General features: G+C 41.5%; 2 protein-coding genes across 5 annotated transcripts in view; both read left to right on the top strand.

The window, feature by feature from the left end:
• Nucleotides 1–425: 425 nt before the first annotated feature.
• On the top strand, nucleotides 426–9,029 carry LOC122541767 (GRIN2-like protein). 3 transcript variants are annotated; one of them, XM_043678723.1, is made up of 2 exons: nucleotides 426–1,846; nucleotides 6,136–9,029. In XM_043678723.1, exon 2 carries the CDS (start codon nucleotides 6,150–6,152, stop codon nucleotides 7,983–7,985), a length of 1,836 nt encoding a protein of 611 aa, XP_043534658.1. In that variant the 5' UTR covers nucleotides 426–1,846; nucleotides 6,136–6,149; the 3' UTR covers nucleotides 7,986–9,029. The 3 variants fall into 3 exon arrangements, with proteins under 3 accessions (XP_043534658.1, XP_043534657.1, XP_043534659.1); XM_043678722.1 differs by lacking the exon at nucleotides 426–1,846 and adding an exon at nucleotides 1,853–2,364; XM_043678724.1 differs by lacking the exon at nucleotides 426–1,846 and adding an exon at nucleotides 1,853–2,216.
• Nucleotides 9,030–15,792: 6,763 nt separating this feature from the next.
• zgc:112285 (uncharacterized protein LOC561476 homolog) overlaps nucleotides 15,793–19,233 on the top strand; it is a 24,477-nt gene continuing 21,036 nt past the window's right edge. Inside the window, exons 1-2 of one of the 2 annotated variants that reach the window (XM_043678725.1) lie at nucleotides 15,793–16,000; nucleotides 16,751–16,819. In XM_043678725.1, coding sequence (XP_043534660.1) covers nucleotides 15,808–16,000; nucleotides 16,751–16,819 — 262 coding nt within the window. In that variant the 5' untranslated portion in view covers nucleotides 15,793–15,807. The remainder of the gene's footprint in view (nucleotides 16,001–16,750; nucleotides 16,820–19,233) is intronic. The other variant, XM_043678726.1, reaches the window with a different exon arrangement.

A 19,233-nucleotide genomic window follows, 5' to 3' on the forward strand; every position in this document is an offset into this window, starting at 1 on the left:
GCATATTTTTTCTCTTGTGCCACTGAGCTAACTCCACAGAGGCCGTCATCCTGTCACCAGGTTATTCATTATTTAGACCATAAGACATAGGAGTGGAAGTAAGGCCATTCGGCCCATCGAGTCCACTCCGCCATTCAATCATGGCTGATGGGCATTTCAACTCCACTTACCTATATTCTCCCCATAGCCCTTAATTCCTTGTGACATCAAGAATTTATCAATCTCTGCCTTGAAGACATTTAGCATCCCGGCCTCCACTGCACTCCGCGGCAATGAATTCCTGTGTGAATCTCCGCTGGACACGCTCCAGTACCAGTATGTCCTTCCTGAGGTGTGGGGACCAAAACTGGACACAATACTCCAAATGGGGCCTAATCAGAGCTTTATAAAGTCTCAGTTGCACAATGGTGCTTTTATATTCCAACCCTCTTGAGATAAATGACAACATTGCATTCGCTTTCTTAATCATGGGCTCAACCTGCACGGACTCATTTACACATACATAACACTTGACACTGGCCCCTCTTCCTCAGAGCCATGTCCCAGAGTGAACAGGATGTCTGACACTCTTGTTTATATCTAACAGCCAGGAGTCCTTGATTCGACTATGTTAACAACCCCAAGCAGGGAATTCATATTCTATGAGGTCCAACTGGCTGACCTCCTTGCAATCACTTCAGACTGAACCACCTGGCTTCAATTCTGAACAAGAGGCTTTTGATTTGAAACAATAACACAGTTTCTCTCTCTACAGATTTGCTGAGTTTCTTTGGAACCTTCTGTTTTGATTTCAGATCTCCAACAACTGCGGTATTTTGCTTTCCCTGGAAAGAGAGGACTGAATGGTGACCTAATAGAGATTTCGAAAATTCTGACAGAATTTGATGGGGGAGAGGTAGAGAAGTACTCTACATGTGGAAGAAACCATAAAATGACATAGACAATAATAAATCTAATAATGAGTTCATAAGAGCCCCTATAGAATGCTTAGAAAGTAAAAAAAAAACTTGCTGCTACAAGGTGCATTTTAGGCTGATTTCTTTTAAATAAAAGGTAGATAAGTAAGAAAGGAGGAATTGAAGATAGGTTTATAGCGTAGAAAGAAAATCCTGAACAGTCTGTTTCTGGGTTGTAACTCCGTAACCATCTCAAATTGATACACCTCACTTTCCACTTTGGATGGTGACCTTTTACTGCCTGGTGACCTGTTCATCCTCGTAATCTCACATAAACGCGCACAAACTAGTTTTGAATGGCCAGTAAAATAGGATTTTAAAAAATGATCACAACAAAATAATACCGCAGCAGTCACACGCCGAGAATTCCCAATTATCTCTTCCCAAAGTCGCAGCAACATCTCCAGCAGCCATTTCACGGCAGGCGTTAACAAGCAGCGAATGGAACACAGTTACACGGGGAAATAACAGTTCTGAAGGCAGAGAGAGGCCGATCCAAAGGGGCAGACACACGCGAGACAGTGGGAGTTGGACTGCAAAGAATGGCAAGGGGAGAAATTGGGGACCGATTGGCCACAATCACTTCTGAGTGAAAATGAAATGAAATCAAGAGCCAGTGCACCTGATTGCAGGAAGCTCCTGCCAGACGGCGAAGGCACTACCTTAATCGGATGAGAAGGAGATTTATTTATTCTCTCTCTGTCTCCCTCTCTCTTCATTTCGCCTGCATGCAACGTGTGGAGGGATTCGAGAAGCTGCTGTCCTTTCAGAAACTTCTCATTTCTAGAATACCGTGTAGGTGGGGAGGGATCAGACAAACAATAATCATTGCAAGGCTTCTGAAGACTTGTAGGTATTCCGGATCGCCCTCCCACCCGGCTCCAGAAACGGTGAGTTGATGACTGGCAAAAAAGCTCCTCAAGAGATTTCTTCAACAACGCACTAAGTGGCTGCCGGTCTGCTGTTTCTTTGACTATTTTTTAAAAATTCTCATTATTGTTATTATTTATTCCGAGAGGCAGTCAGTGGCGTTAGGAACCGCCGAAAGGCAAAATATTTTTTAAATACTCCACAGGAACGGTTACCACCCCCGGTTCTTCGCCCTGTAACAATATAAATAATCACAATAATTAATGTTTGTTTTGACCTGAGCGGCAGCTTGTTGAGAGGCGAGGTGTGTGTGTGTGAGTGTATGTTGTGAGCGGGAATGTTATCAGCAGGTATGCGGCCTGTTGCTCTCTCAAATCGATCATCTCGATGGTATGTTCAGCTTTTCTTGTATTGTTTAAAGACAAAACCCCTCGGACTCGGTCCTCGGTTTGTTTGGTCGGCAACGCCTCTTTCAATGGCTGTGCACAGACGGAATCAAGAGCTCATCTTGCTTTTTCACAAGGACCGGGCGGATTAGGTCAGAGGCTGCTTTTGTAAAAAGCGATATCCCCGGCCGTCAGGAAATGTAATCTCTCTGAATGAATCTGTTGCCGCCTATCCCTGATCCCTTCCCCCTTCCCTGAGCCTGGGCGTGTGACTCAGGAGCCTCAGTTCCTCAGCTTCCAGCTCCGAATATCCCTGTTCAGCTTCAATACTGGCCTCATATTATTGCCTCTTCCTCATTGTGACCCCCTCACTCTATCGGAGGCAGCTCCATGTCACTGCTTGTCGTTGTGATTTGTTCCTTGTCTCAGCCCTATTGACTGTATTCTATTTTCTACCCCAATTTCTTTTTGTATTTCACAGACACTGACTCACTCCTCATTTAGTTCTTTCCTCGTCCACCGTGCTGAGTCCAGAACAGACATTACTTGTTTTCAGGCACATTCCATTTTTTTAAAAAAACCTTACTAAGAATGCCACCAGAGTCACACACACACCCCATACGGACTAACACTGCGTACCACTATACTAATGCATGCCATTCCAACAAACCACATTGTACTGATGATCACACAAGTACACCATACTGGCATACACCATACTAATACATATATTATGCAGGTATGCACCAACATGGAATGGCAGGGTGACACAGTGCTGCCTCACAATACCAGGGACCTGGGCTCGATTCCAGCCTGGGGTGATTGTCTCTGTGGAGTTTGCACATTCTCCCCATGTTTGTGAGCGTTTCCTGCAGGTGCTCCAGTTTCCTCCCACAATCCAAAGATGTGCAGGCTAGGTGGATTGGCCATGCTAAATTGTCCATAGTGTCTAAGGATAGTGCAGGCCAGATGAATTATAACTAAGAAAATTACAGCTCAGGAACAGGCCCTTCAGCCCTCCAGATCTGCACCGATCCAGATCCTCTATCTAAACCTGTCGCCTATTTCCTAAGGATCTGTATCCCTCTGCTCCCTGCCCATTCATGTATCTGTCCAGATACATTTGAAATGATGCTATCATGCCCACCTCTACCACCTTCGCTGGCAATGCGTTCCAGCCACCCACCACCCTCTGCGTAAAGAACTTCCCACACATAGTGGGTGGCACGGTGGCACAGTGGTTAGCACTGCTGCCTCACAGCGCCAGAGACCCGGGTTCAATTCCCGCCTCAGGCGACTGACTGTGTGGAGTTTGCACGTTCTCCCCGTGTCTGCGTGGGTTTCCTCCGGGTGCTCCGGTTTCCTCCCACAGTCCAAAGATGTGCAGGTCAGGTGAATTGGCCATGCTAAATTGCCCATAGTGTTAGGTAAGGGGTAAATGTAGGGGTATGGGTGGGTTGCGCTTCGGCGGGTCGGTGTGGACTTGTTGGGCCGAAGGGCCTGTTTCCACACTGTAAGTAATCTAATCTAATCTAATATCTCCCTTACATTTTTCCCCTCTCACCTTGGACTCATGACCCCTCGTAACTGAGTCTCCCTCTCTGGGGAAAAAGCTTCTTGCTATCCACCCTGTCTATACCTCTCCTGATTTTGTAGACCTCAATCAGGTTCCCCCCCCCCCCCACCTCCATCTTTCATTAGTTAATCCTAATTTACTCAACCTCTCTTTATAGCTAGCGCCCTCCATACCAGGCAACATTCTGGTGAACCTTCTCTGCACCCTTTCCAAAGCATCCACATCCTTTTGGTAATGTGGCGACAAGAACTATACGCAGTATTCCAAATGTGGCTGAACCAATGTCCTATACAACTGTAACATGACCTGCCAGCTCTTGTACTCAATAGGAGAAAGTGAGGACTGCAGATGCTGGAGATCAGAGTTGACAGTGTGGTGCTGGAAAAACACAACAGGTCAGGCAGCATCCGAGGATCGGGAGAGTCAACATTTCAGGGCAAAAGCCCTTCATCAGGAAGGGGCTTTGAGCCGAGGGGGTGGTGAGATAAATGGGAGGGGGGTGGGGGAAAGGTAGCTGAGAGTGCGATAGGTAGTTGGAGGTTGGGGAAATGGTGATAGGTCTGAGGGGAGGGTGAAGCGGATAGGGTAGAAGGAAGATGGACAGGGAGGACAGGTCATGAGGGTGGTGCTGAGTTGGAAGGTTGGAACTGGGTTAAGGTGGGGGAGGTGGATTGAGAAAACTGATGAAATCCACATTGATGCCATGGGATTGGAGGGTCCCGAGGCAGAATATGAGGCGTTCTTCCTCCAGGTTTCACGTGGTTAGGAAGTAGCGATGGAGGAAGCCCAGGACCTGCATGTCCTTGATGGAGGGGGAGTTGAAGTGTTTGTCCACGGGGCAATGGGGTTGGTTGGTGTAGGTGTCCCAGAGATGTTCTCTGAAGCGCTTTGCAAGTAGACGTCCTGTCTCCCCAATGTAGAGGAGACTGTACATGTAGAGGATATAGTAAAAGAAATGTGGAAGTGCAGGTTAAACTTTGGTGGATGTGGAAAGCTCCTTTGGGACCATGGACAGAGGTGAGGGGGGGGAGGTGTGGGCACAGGTTTTGCCATTGCTGCGGTGGCAGGGGAAGGTGCCGGGAGGGGAGAGTGGGATGATAGTGGGCATGGACCTTACGAGGGAGTCGTGGAGGGAATGGTCTTTGTGGAAAGTGGATAGGGGTGGGGAGGGAAATATACCTCTGGTGGTGGGGTCCGTTTGTAGGTGGCAGAAATGGCACCTACTCATGGGTAAATGTAGGGGAATGGGTCTGGGTGGGTTACTCATCGGAGGGTCGGTGTGGACTTGGTGGGCCAAATGATTTGTTTCCACACTGTAGGTAATCTGATGTAAACATTTGCCGAGAAGAATAAAAATAGTTAGGTTCTGGGCTACCTTTCTTAATGTTTTGAAGGCGTCTGACCTGGTCCATAATAACGTGTTAAAGCAGTTAAGGGCAATTTTCGGACAAAAGCCTTTCATATTTATGAGATGGGTGTCCAGGTAGTTCAATATAAATCAAAACATTTGAGCTATTTAAGAAGCAGGAGGAGACTGTGGTGCAGAGATTGTAGGGTTCTCTGTTTGACAGCACTGTCTTTCCTCATCTTAAATATTTCCTAACTGTAAATCCCATAATTATCACCCTAAATTCATGACTTTGACAACACTGAAACACTGAAATTCAAGCATTTGAATATCATGACCTCAGGTTAAGTCTTGGGTCTGTGTTAGATTTGTTTGAGCTGAAATGGGAGTAGGGTACAGTGCAATTGGCTACTTTAGCCCTTGGTTATTGAAGGGAAGAAAGAAAGGACAAGAGTGATTGTAACTGCTTATGCAGAGTTCAACCAAAAATGTTGTGAAGACACCGAAGCATGAAGCTGGAGCCAGAATTAGAAACCAAATTGAAGTGTATAAAATAATGAGGAGTCAAGAGAGGGTAGAGGGGAAAGCCATATTCACCTTTTGAGAGGGCTATCACCATGGGGTCTCAATTTGGTGTATGAGGTAGAAGGTTTAAAAAGAATTTGAGGGTAAACATTTTCACCCAGAAGATGGTAGGATTCTGGAACTCGCTGTCTAGAAGGGTGACAGAGGCAGAAGCCCTTTGAACATTTAAAAAGTATCTGGATATGCAATTGAAGTGGCATAATCTACAGCAGCTGGACAGTGGGATTATTCTGTTGGCCAGTGCAAAATGATAGTCCACATGTATGCTGTAACTTTTGATTCTGTAAAGGTGTACTCCAGTGTGACTTTTGCTTCTGGACAGGTGGGAGGCTGGGATGGGGGGAGGTGGTGATGAATGATATATATACCCTCAACTTATTGTTCCTTTTTTAATATTGGTTCTCATTCCCACAGAGTCTCATTTTAGAATGGCTACCTACAGTCGAAGGCTATCTGAAAAGTCCTTCCAGGAAACCCAAGACACAATGTGTCATAACTCTCTGGAACCAGATTGTTTCCCGCTTTCAAAAAGTTCGTCTGCCACCCTATTCCCCAGAAGGGACAGCATAGAAGAAAGGCCAACAATTAAACAGGAGCTAAGGAAGACCCTTAGTGGCTTTGTCTCTCCATTGAGCTCAGGTGAAACCGATATGTGGTGCCCTTATCACCCGAATTGTTTCACACCACAAAATAATTTCACTGTGATCCCCTTATGTCGCTGCTTCCAAATGGGAACCATCCCTGACGCTGATCGTGCTGCTGATCTCCCAATACTCCAGGAAAATTTGAAAATTCACAGCAACAGCCACAGAAGCATGAACTTCTCCATGAAAAGGGAAGCAGACGCAATGTTAGGTGCAGACTCAAACCTGGGAAAATTGCAAGCCAAGGTGATGCACAGAAGTTGCTCAGACATCATTTGTGATTACAGGGAGAGCTGTTGTCTGGCTGATACTGTGCATAGTAAGACTGCTGGTGCATATCAGGCTCCTGTGTCAGGCAGAGACTATGGTATACCTTCTCCAGGTGAAATGACATCTAACGAATGTAACCAGAAGATTGTGATCAATATATCAGAGAGTGAAATCGACATTAGGCATCAAGAAAATGACAGGGAAAATACAACTGTTGCAGAGTTCCAAGCCAATAGTATAGTGAATGACATATGCAGTCCCATGCATCAGGGCCATTTCATGTTTTCACAGAACTCTCCCAATTGCCCAAGTGTCAAGGTTGACCAGGAGTCTGGTAAACATTATCAAGGCAATAAGGTGACAGAAAATGAGACAATTTCCTCGGGTCAGAGTAACATTACATATCGGGAAGGAGTTGCCACACATCAAAATAGTTTAATGGGTAATCAAACATGCACAGGACACCAAAGCCACTTGATGTCTGGTTTGACGATTCAAGACACTACTCCTGCTTATTGTCATTCACTGCCAATCCCTGCTATTCATCTCTTTCCGAGACTAGTCAGTTCCGTCAGTGAATCTGGAAGAGGAACTGTTGTTGATGCATGTTGTCATCCACTGCCAGTTTCGGGGATTCTGGCATTCCCAAGGTTGGTGTCTTCAGTGAGTGAATCAGGGTTGGATACAAGACATCTTCTGAAATGCCACGGAACACTGGAAAATGAAGCTGTCCATGCTGCAACTGATAGGAGTTCTCACAACACTTTCGATAGGAATAAAGTGGAACTTGAAAAGTTTACTCCCCCCTTATTTCCAAGCAATCCAAATAATGATGCGCATGTGAGAACACAAGACATGTGGACTATGACAACTGACCTGACCCTTCGATACCATCATCAACTGGAACATAAAGATGCAGGAGTACAGACCTCCTTGGCAGTTGACTGCAGGTCAGTAGGCACTAGCCCCCTGTCTCCAACTGACAGTTGCCTAGTTCATATGTTCCCAGAGGTTAACCTTGAAGAGAATCAGCTAATCCAGGAATCTCCAGTCCGGGAAGTGAAATGGGATGACAAAGGGATGACGTGGGAAGTCTATGGAGCCTCTGTTGATCCTGAGGTCCTTGGGCTGGCAATCCAGAAACATCTGGAAATTCAGATAGAACAACATGAAAGGGACAAGATGTCAACAGCTGAAAAGACGGTGAAGCAGTTGGATGTTCATGATGATGGAACACGTGTGGTGGAACACCGAGTGAAAGAGAAAAGACACTTGCCAGGTTTTAGGAATATGATGTCTACTTTAAGGCATCCAACATGCTGTGTGCGTTCCAGTGCTGCAATAGACTGAATAGCTTTACCCACTGGAAAAGTGTAGATCACATAATTGTTGGATGTCCCAGCGGTATTCCCAAGACATAAAAACAGTTCTGGCTTTTCCCTTAATTTAATGTTGACCCATAAATGTCAAAACTCATTATTTAGTAAATGTTTATTTATAATACACTAACTATTCTTTAAAAATATTTAACAGGGTAGCTAAATAATAAACTGTGGAGAGGTTAGGGACATCAGAAAATGTAAGACAATTTTTCCAGTAGATTATAAGCTACTAATAAAAAGGTGAGGTTTCAGTACATGTGTGGGTGCAAACACAGGGTGCTCAGGTAGGGGAGGATAAAGACAATGGTAAAATGATTGTAACAGTATCGGTGATGGGGACAAAATGACATGTTTTGCATTATGCTTTTAACCGTCTTGTTTTTGCTGCATTGAAGAATATTAACTTTTGACAAATTTGTGATTCTTGTCAAATATGTGGTGAGGTGAACCAGTTAATTAATTGAAAGTGTAACAGTGAACCAAAGGTAATGATGAAAACTGAGGCAAGACAGCTAGATGATTGATATTAGTTTCCAGGTTTAGCTGGTCATCTTGTAAATGGTACCCCTATAGACGCAGAATTATAATGAAACAGCACCAAAGAGGGAGATTCAGCCCAATGTGCCTGTACTGGCTCTTTAGTAGAGCTATCTAATTTGTTTCACTAGATTGCAATTTCCCCATGGCCTTGTAATTCTTTCCTTTTTAAGTATAATTTTTTTTCATGTCACTACTGGATCTGCATCCCAATACTTTCAGGCAATGTATTTAAGATCACAGCAATTTACTATCAAACAAATGGTTCAGTCATATCCTCTCTGGTTCTTTTGTCAATCATCTTAGACCCTGTACCCCTAGTTACTGACCCTTCTGCCATTGGAAACTGTTTCTCTGTTTGTACCCCATCATAACCATTCATGAAATTGAACACCTCGATCCAATTTCCTTTTCAGCTTAGATAAAATCAAGAATTGCAGATACTGGAGATCTGAAGCAAAAAATAGAAGGTTGTGGAGAAATTTAACAGGTCTGGCAACATCTGTGAAAGAATAAACACTAGTTAATGTTTCAAGTCTAGTGACCTTTCATCAGAACTGGCAAGGGGGTCCCTGGATTCGTAATGTTAACTCTATTTCTCTCTCCATATTCATCTATGTCCTCAAGTCTATAACTATCCTCCTCATTGTTTACTCCATTCCCAAATTTCATGTCATCTGCAAATGTTGAATTCATGCTTCGTTTAACCAAGTCCAGGCCACTAATATATATCATCAAAAAGACTATTGGATTCTAATATTAACCACAGAGCCTTCTCCCTCCAGCATCAAATACAATCATACACCACCACTGTGCTTACGCTTCCTTAGCCAATTTTATTTCCATATTGTCACTGTCTTATTAATCTCTTGCATTTTAATTTTGATAAAGGTCTAGTAAAGATTACTTGTCAAATACCATCTGAAAGTTCACATGCACAGCATCAAATAATGGAAAACTATGACAAAAAATCAAAACAAAATTCTTAAATTACCGAAAGAATGATAAAATAAATTGAAGCAAAAGATCTTGCAGGGTCAACGGAATGATAAAACTGGTCTTTAAGATTGTAGAGAATGATGTAGGTTGCAAAATGATCAGGAATGGGTTGATAGACAGATACAAAATACGAAAATGGTGGTAGAAATTGGCAAAATGACCCTTATATGGGTGAGTAATTTGTATGCAATGTGAAAGTGAAGAACACTAATGATGTAATAGAAAAAAATAGAACTCAGTTATATAAGGGACAGGCAGATAAAAAGAAAACAGGGTAATTAAGAGACAGTTAGCAAAAAAATGAAAAACTGGAAGAAAAGAAGTGAAAGAACTGCAGATGCTGGAAATAAGAAACAAAAACAGAAATCACCAGATAAATTCAGCAGATTTGGCTGCATTTGTGGAGAAAAATCAGAGATAACATTTCAGGTCCAGTGACCCTTCAGAACTAAGGAGGGTCACTGGACCTGAAATATTATCTCTGATCTCTCTCCATAGATGCTGCCAAATCTGCTAAGTTTTTCCAGAAATTTCTGTTTGAAGACTTAAAGAAAGTCTAACTGATGTCCTCAGAGTTTACAGTTTGTAACACATAAACTACTAAGTCAGAAAATCTTGTAAGAGAGAAAATTATGGAGCAAAATGGGAAGATAAATTCAGAACACATTGAGCGTAAAGGGGATTTGCAAGAGGCAGTGCATTAACCTATACATGCGTTTGACCACAAACAGTGTAGCATAAATATTTATGAGTTAAAGAACAAATTGGGCTACTAAGGGGCATTGGTGACCACAATCATGACCAGGGATCTGTGAAAATGGCCAAGTAACAGATCTAAGGTCAAACAGAAAAACTGAAAAAATACAGCAAACTTTGGAAGAGGATAGAAAAAATAAGAATGTTTATTATTTTAGAAATAATGGGGTTTCTAAAAAAAAGTCCATTGAATTGCTACTTTTTATTATCAGATGTAATTATGTGATATTACAATGGAGGAGGAGAGGCTATTCATTTTTCGGAGACTGGTTATTTAGCTTGCGACTCTTTAGCCCAGGACCAATCAGAGAAGCTGATGGTGTAGTCGATGTATCCCTTTAGACTAGCAGTACCAGTGTAATTCACAAGGAATTAAACAAGCTAAACTAGGAAAGGTGATAGGGATAGTATGACAACATATGATTAAGACTTACGTAGATGGCAAGTATTCATGCTGCTGGCACTGTCTTACAGGATATGATAGCATGCATACCTTGGCTATAGATCATATTAATGCCATGTGGACAAACTATGCAAGAACTGCAAGAATATCGATGGGTTTTTGCAAACATACACAGGCTTATATGCTAGGAACCCCAACTAGGGGACCCGGAAGTCTTCAAAAGGATTTTTTTTAGTCACATCCACTAATCAACTTGGCTTAAGTACTGACAAGATGATTCTACGGATTAATATCTTGAGAGCTACAATTCAATATGGGTGAATCCTAAATAGCCACATGCCTAAGTTTTACAAATAAAAAATATTGATTGCAAAAGGGCCAGTTGGTTGAGAAAAACATGGAAAACAATAAGACAACAATTAATGTTACTATAGTAATACTTTAAAAAGCCATTACTCCACGTATTATACAACCTTTTCATGCAAAGGGTGGTGTGTGTATGGAATGAGCTACCACAGGAAATGGTGGAGGCTGGTATCATTACAACTTTTAAAAGGGATCTGGTTGGGTATATGAATAGGAAAAGTTTAGATGGATATGGGCCCAGCGCTGGCAAACGGCACTAGATTAGTTTAGGATATCCAGTCGGCATGAATGAGTTGGACCGAGCTGTACATCTCTATGACTCTATGTTGCCAAAGTAATGTAATGTTTAGTAGCAATGAGGGAAATTGGACCTTGACTGTCCAATAAGCATGTGAACAAAAATAAGATGAATTAATAAGCTTTCCAACTACCAACGGTTGACCAGATTGATGATGGCAGTTGAGTCGAGAGTGTGGTGCTGGAAAAGCGCAGCAAGTCAGGCAGCATCTGAAGAGCAGGAAAATTGAGGTTTTGGGCAAAAGCCCTTCATCAGGAATATGACTAGAAGTGGGGAGACTAATGACAGGTAGAGAGCATTTGGTTGAGTTCCTCAGACAGGGGAACCAATCTGTCTAACCTCTATTTGCTGGACAATCAGTGAGATAGTAAGAAGGAATTGCTCTGACTGACTGTCATTAACCACGGAACTATTTGAATGAGGTAGAATACTGAAATATCAACATTACATTTAATTTTTTTTATTCATTCAAGGAATGTGAATGTCACTGATAGGGCCCATATTTGTTGCCTAGGGTCAAATGTAGACCAGACCAGGTGCAGAGAACAGATTTCCTTCCCTTCAAGGGATAGTGGACCATTTGTGAACCAGATGCTGTTTCGAACAATGGTCACGCAGCTGTCATTATACCCGGTTTTAACTGCAGATTTCTGTTGAATATGGAATTCACCATCTGCTAAAGTGGGATTTGAACCTGTATCTGCAGAATATTACTTTGATTCTCTGGATTCATTGTCCAGTGACATTACTGCTACCGTAGCCCAAATGAAGTTGAATAAGGTTATGTTTTTGTTTGTGGAAATGCTTGCATTTGTGGTATCCCGTGGTTATGTCACGGGACTAGTAATCCAGAACTCCCAGATTAGTGTCTTGAGGACAGAGTTCAAATCCCAACAATGGTGGAATTTGCATTCAGTAAAATCTGAAATGAAAAGCTAGCCTAATGGTGACCATACAGTCATTTTTGTTTAAAAAACCCATCTGTTTTGCTAATGTCCTCGGGGAAAGAAAAGGAATCTTATCTGGTCTGGCCTACATGTGACTCCAGACACACAGCAATGTGGTTGACTCTTAACTGGGGTGGGCCTCAGTAGTGATGCCCACATCCTGTGAATGATTTCTTAAAAATGGGAATCTATGTTGGCCAATGAACCACCCTCCTCTGCCTCACTAGCAATGAACCTATATTGATTATATGAAAATGCAGCTACCGTTACACTGAGATTATCTAGATACAGAAGTAGTATCCGCAAGCAAAGTATATGTGACCCTTGCCCTCCTCCAACCTTGCCCTAAGTTCAAGCCAGAGCTGTTTTGGATCCTCCTGATAACTAATCAATCATAACATAACAGACTGCAGATCCATGAGGACTTGATGAGGAAGCATTACAGGCTGTAATTCAACTCAGGTACATCACTCTTGTTTTACTGTCCAGTTTTACAAGCACCTTTGATCGAAGTGAAACCTCTCAAAAGCATCTTGTAAAGGTAGGCACTGGTTATCACATTGTTGACAAACTTCTACGTGTTGGGTCTACTGGTGGGTTTCTAAGTTAGAATCAAACATGTGTCATGCCAAAGCACATGCAATTGAGTAAATGGAGAAGGAGGTCAAAGTCATGGTCTACTCTCAGTCAGTGTGGGAAATCTGTAAAAATATTGGGTTTGGTGAAAAATTGACATTTTACTTTGCCAGTCTTGGAAGTCAAGCTTTTTTTTGCTAAAAGTTACTAACATCATCAAACACAAATGGAGATCAGACCGCTAATTCTTAGAGGCAGTCAAGTTATCTTAAACTAATCATAGAAGCTGAATTATGTTGAGACAGCTAGGTATTATAGATTGGTTACAGCACTAGTGTTAATTCTGTGGAGAGGAATCAACATGGGATTTTATGAAATTGTTGTATCAGAAATATCTATGGATCTATATAACCATCGGGAGAATGGAATGATTAACAACCCAATATATGAGGATCTGGTCAGCAGGCTGTAATAAACAAACTCTCCTCAACTCAGTACTGAGAAACTTGCAAAGACCCAAATAGTTAGAGGTTTGCCTAACTGTCAGAGAACAATCAAATAGTCAGAAAACCTGAGATGGCCTGGGTACCACCTTAATCATACATTCTGTCTAGGGACCACTGGATAAAATGCTTTTTCATCTCCGTATCCTTATTAGTGTTAATATTGTGTGTCAGCAAATATTTGGTGTGATTTTCAATAAATGAACTACTGATTACCAGCTTTGGTATTGAATTTGAATCCATTACACTGTATAATGTATGCATTAGCATTTCATACTAAAGCCTGGGGGTCACACATCCTTTACCTGGGGCCGCCAACAGTCTCCACCACACCAAGTGACCGTGAGACCCAACTGGATCTGCCAGCTGTGGATGTCACCGAGAATTCAGCATTGCTAAAGTGATGATTTCATGAATGAATTCAGTTTTGGTTTTGAGAGGGTAAACCAAGATGTTGAGTTTAGGCAAGGCTGGCGTTAAAAGGACAAGTCAGAAATTGTTCACAGTAGGAGGAAAAATGATAGATGAACAGCGAAAGGAGCTCAAAAATGTATTTAAGACAAAACAACATCCTGTGCATAATCCTGAAGAGCAAAATTACTATTAGGCAACATCTTCAGTGGAGGGAAAAAACTGAAGGAGCAAACAAATTAAAGTCATAGAGATGTGCAGTACAGAAACAGACCCTTCAGTCAAACTTGTTCATACTGGCCAGATATCCTAAATTAATCTAGTCCAATTTGCCAGCACTTGGCCCATATCCCTCTAAACCTTTCCTATTCTATACCCATCCAGATGCCTTCTAAATGTTGTAATTGTATGAGGAACACCAGTTCCTCTGGCAGTTCATTCCATACACACACCACCCTCTGTGTGAAAATGTTGCCCCTTAGGTTCCTTTTAAATCTTACCTCTTTCACCTTAAACCTATGCCCTCTAGGTTTGGACTACCATATCCACACCCCTCATGATTTTATAAACCTCAATAAGGTCACCCCTCAATCTCTGACACTTCAGGGAAAACAGCCCCAACCTATTCAGCCTCTCCCTGTAGCTCAAACCCTCCAACCCTGGCAACATCCTTGTAAATCTTTTCTGAACCCTTTCAAGTTTCACAACATCCGACAGCAAAGAGACTAGAATTGAACACAGTATTCCAAAAATGGCCTAACCAAATTAAAAGAATAGCAGAGGTCTGATGGAACTGGGAAAGATATAAACAACAGCAGAGAGACAAAAGAAAAAGTGAGATCGTGAGAAAAAAATTATGAAGAATATCAAGCATAAGACAAAAAATTAAATCAACTTGTATTTATGTAGCCCCTTTAACAGAATAAAGTATCCCAGGATCTTCACAGGAATGGTATCAAATCACAGATAATGAATCACAGATATTCAAATGTATTAAGAGAAAGAGGACACATTTGAAATTTGAACTGAAAATGAAGAAATGGCAGACTGGTAAAATTACTATCTTGAAGAGATTTATGAGAAAATAAAAATAAGCAAAGAGGAAGAACTTAATCTATAGGACTTGATGTTTGTAAAACGAGGCTTTGGGTGAGGAAAATGTAGTTGATTCAGTCATTGTCTTCCAAAATTATTTTGATTTTGGAATTCTGCAGATGGATTGTAAAATTGCAAATGTAAATTGTACAAATGTAAACACCTTGCCATAGAGAGCTATGGGGACAGAGTCCTTGTGTGTATTTAAGGCTGAGATAGATTCTTGAGCAGTCAGGAATCAAGGATTATGGGAAAGTCGCAGGAAAGTGGGTGTGAGGAATGTCCAATGAGCCATGACCATATTGAATGATGAAGCAGGCGTGAGGGGCTGAATGGCCCACTCCTGTCCCTATTTCTTATGGTCTTAAGGCCTACTCCATTATTTAAGCAGCATGGGCATGAGAAATCACAGAGATACTAATCTAAAGCTTGTTGTAGGGAGGTTAATAGATACAGTAGAAGACACTTTTCTCAAGAAAATTCTTGTTTTTCATGTTCTTCAAATGATTCACACAGAGACATTCATAAGAGTGGTGCAATTCTACCCAAGGCATCATTTTTAAAAGGAGCTGATAAACCCAAACCCAAAAATAGCATGATTGTAGCTCAAATTAGTTTGCTGGCAGAAGTTACACTTTGTTACGGGGGTCTTGTTTCTCTCAGTCATACTGGTTTTCCCAAAACAGTACCTTCTAGAACATGATGCTTAGTCACTGATGTTGTTGTTTGTGTATGGGCAGTCAACCTATTACTGAAACAACTGATTTGACTGACCATAGGATTGGCTGACACACAGATACACACAGAGGAACAGATCACCCAGAAGCATCTGTTTCCCTCTGTTTAGCTTGGCCTTTATTGTTGTACACAGAGCAGGTTAATCCTGGGACAATAGTGACATGGAGTCACATGAAGATCTCTGCACACCGGTCATTTATATAAATAAGAGAATGAAGAAGGGATGTTTGGAATCACACGATGGAACTCTGCTGAAGATGTTGGAACAGATTGCGACCCTTGTTGTCCTCGTACTCTCTCTAACACAAGCCTTGCACATTAGCAATGGCCCTCAAAGCAAAATTACACACTTAGGTAAGTGCATTGAAATTGCCTTCTGAATTAGAAAAACAGTCAATGATCATTTACTGGCAGACTAAATAATTTTCATTGAGATCAGTGATCATACAACTGTTTGTGTGGAGTAGGAACAATCAAGATACAAAACATAAATTTTTCTTTCATATGGACGATGCCGACGGGAATTTCTCATCCTGTCTTTGTGCGTGATGGTGACGGTGTTACTAGTTATTTTTCAAATTCATTCTCCTGATGTGGTCAACATCCACATTTTTTGTCCATTCTTATTTGCCCCAAGAAGACAATGGTCGACCTTTTATCCATTTGTGGGATGTAGGCATTGCCAACTAGGCAATGACAGCATTTATTGCCCATCCTTAGTTACCCTTGAGAAGGTGGTGGTGAGCTGCTTTCATGAACTGCAGCAGTCCTTGCAGTGAATATACACCCACCCTCTTCTTGAACTGTTGGCAGCAGTTTTTTGCTAACAACTGTGCAGCCAATATTTACAGGAATGTTTTCAGGCAAAAGAACATTCAGTTCTGAAGATAGACGGCATACGTTGGGATTATTGTCCTTGGAGATGAGGAGCTAACAGGAGATTTATAAAAGTTTGCAAAACTATAAGAAGTGCAGACAGAATAGATAGGAATGAACTATGCCACTTTGTAAAAGGATCAAGAACAAAAGGAGAATAGTTTAATGTAATTTTTTTTAAAAAGCATATATAATTGAGATGGATCTTTATTTTTATGCTGTGAGTAGTGAGGATCTGGAATGCACTGCCTGGAAGTGTGATGGAGACAGGATCACTTGATCACAGCGCAGCATTGGGTAATTATTTGAATAGAAACATTATTATTCATCGTTTTTACTGAGTAAATCTGCACTGCACTCCCTCCAAGGTTAATATATCCCTGCTGAGGATTTGAAGAACTGTGTTTCCGAAGGAGGTGGGCATCTATTGTAAATTTACTCACCATAGATTTTCCATCTTTCACCAAAGTAAAGCAGATTATTTGAGAGATAACGCAATTAAATTTCAAAAAGGCAATTTTAACCAAACAAAAGCCTTACGCATAAAAAGGCAAAGATTGGGTGTCTTTAAATTCAATGGAAGGAAAGATCAAGTAAAGTATAAAATTAATGTTATCTGATGGGCCCAGTGAATATTAACATTATTAACATTATCCACTGGGCCTCTCATGGCTTATACTTCAAATGCTGTGTTCTCTTTATTCAGCTTGTTCTATAGAACTCTGCAAACAATTAATCAAATTCCTGGTAATCAGTGCAAAAACACACTGGAATTATCCAAAAATATATAAATATATTGTCCAAAAGCCCATCAACAGAATAACATCTAGTGACCCACTTTTTGTGTTAATGTTCTCTTATAAGATGATTGATTGGTTTCCCTCCCTCTCACACTCTTCTGTTCTAAGACCAGGGAGTGAATTCAGTCAGGGTGAATCTGATTGATCTTTCTGCATTTTCAATGTGTCAAGAGAGCTGTTTAATTCTGAAAAACAGCATCAAGTTACTGTCAGTAGAAGGCTTGCTGATAATCCAGCAAATTAAGCCCCATCCTTCCTCATCTCAACTTCGCGAACTGTGGAACTCAATATTATTCAAAATGTGAAAGTGCAACAGGAGTTAGATCAGGAAGGCAGTCAGATGGACTTTTATGGCTTTGTGCTTTCCTGTAAACAGTAGCTGGCTTTCTCATGCCAAGGTTGAAGGAGAAGACCCATCATCATCTTTTTGGGGCAATACAGAATGGGCAATAAATGCCATCATTGCTAGTGACATTAATATACAGAGAGCAAGTAAAGAGGAAAGTGAGGTGAAGTGAAGCAAAGAGATGGTAGGGTCATGATAATATCTTTGGACTAGTAATCCAGAGGGACAGATGGGACAGAGGGACTCCTATACAGCCATTTGTTCAAATCCCACTCAGACAGCTGCTGAATTTGAAATTCAATCAGTGAATTAAAATCAATGCAATAAATATTATTCTCAGTAATAGTGACCATGAAACTACCATTGAATCCAATAAAAACCAATCTGGTTCACTATTGCCCCTTAGGGAAGGAATCTACCAGCTTTACCTGTTCTGGTCAAAATGTGATGTGGAGGTGCCATTGTTGCACTGGGGTGGACAAAGTTAGAAGCCAGATGACACCAGGTTATAATTCAACAGGTTTATTTGAAATAACAATCTTTCAGAGTGCTGGTCCTTCATCAGGTGAAGTCTGACTCCTGACTTGGTCTAATTATGACTTTAGATCCACATTAATGTGGTTGACTCTTAACTGAACTCTGGACAACTAGGGATAGGCAATAAATGTTGCCATTACCACATCACATGAAAGAATAATTTTTTAAGAGTTGAGTGCCTCATGAGCTATTGTTATTATATTCAAAACAGTGTTTATATTTTGCTGGGTTACCCCATTCTGCTCAGAACTAAATGATAACTAAATTCTGTCATATACTGCACCCAAGAGTATACCTTATGTTAAGTATGTTAGTACTTCAATTGAAACATTCTTATCACACCTCTCAGGAAGATCTCCATTGATCTCATCTACATTTTGGTGGGCAGTCATTCAAAATGTAAAAAAAAATTTTGCTTACACACAGTACTGTGATTAGTTTTTTTGGTGGTGTTATTTAAAGAAAAATGTTAGCCATGGAACTTGTATCTGAGCATAAAACATAAGCGATAGCAGCAGGGTTAGACCAATCAGGCTGCTTCATTATTCAATACAGTCACAGTCAATCTTCAGCTTCAACTCCACTTTACTGGTTGCTCCTTACCTCCCTTGTTTCCCTCACAGTCAATCTCAGCTTTAAATATACTCAGAGATGAAACATTGGTAATCCTCTGGAGTAGGGAATTCCATCGATTCTGAGTGAAGAAATTTCTCATCACAGTCTGAAATGATCTGTTCTGAGACTGTGCCTTTGTGTTTCCCCTTGAAACCTTCTTCAAATTCTTGTATATTTCTCGTTCATCGAAACACCAGGGAGTGAGAGGCCTGTTTGCCTGCTTCAACATGGAACAGTCCTCTCACTCCAGGATCTGGATTAGTGGTGCTGGAAGAGCACAGCAATTCAGGCAGCATCCGAGGACAGGCAAAATCGACGTTTCGGGCAAAAGCCCTTCATCAGGAATAAAGGCAGAGGGCCTGAAGCATGGAGAGATAAGCTAGAGGAGGGTGGGGGTGGGGAGCGAGTAGCAT

Source organism: Chiloscyllium plagiosum, chromosome 38 (assembly GCF_004010195.1).
Source record: "Chiloscyllium plagiosum isolate BGI_BamShark_2017 chromosome 38, ASM401019v2, whole genome shotgun sequence".
NCBI classification, from domain to species: Eukaryota; Metazoa; Chordata; class Chondrichthyes; order Orectolobiformes; family Hemiscylliidae; genus Chiloscyllium; species Chiloscyllium plagiosum.

Bases quoted from the DNA above. Each gene is read 5' to 3' on its own strand.
- LOC122541767 (XM_043678722.1), top strand. From the start codon at position 2,214: ATGGTATGTTCAGCTTTTCTTGTATTGTTTAAAGACAAAACCCCTCGG. The intron at 2,365-6,135 runs GTCAGAGGCTGC...TCATTCCCACAG, and splicing joins ACAAGGACCGGGCGGATTAG to AGTCTCATTTTAGAATGGCT.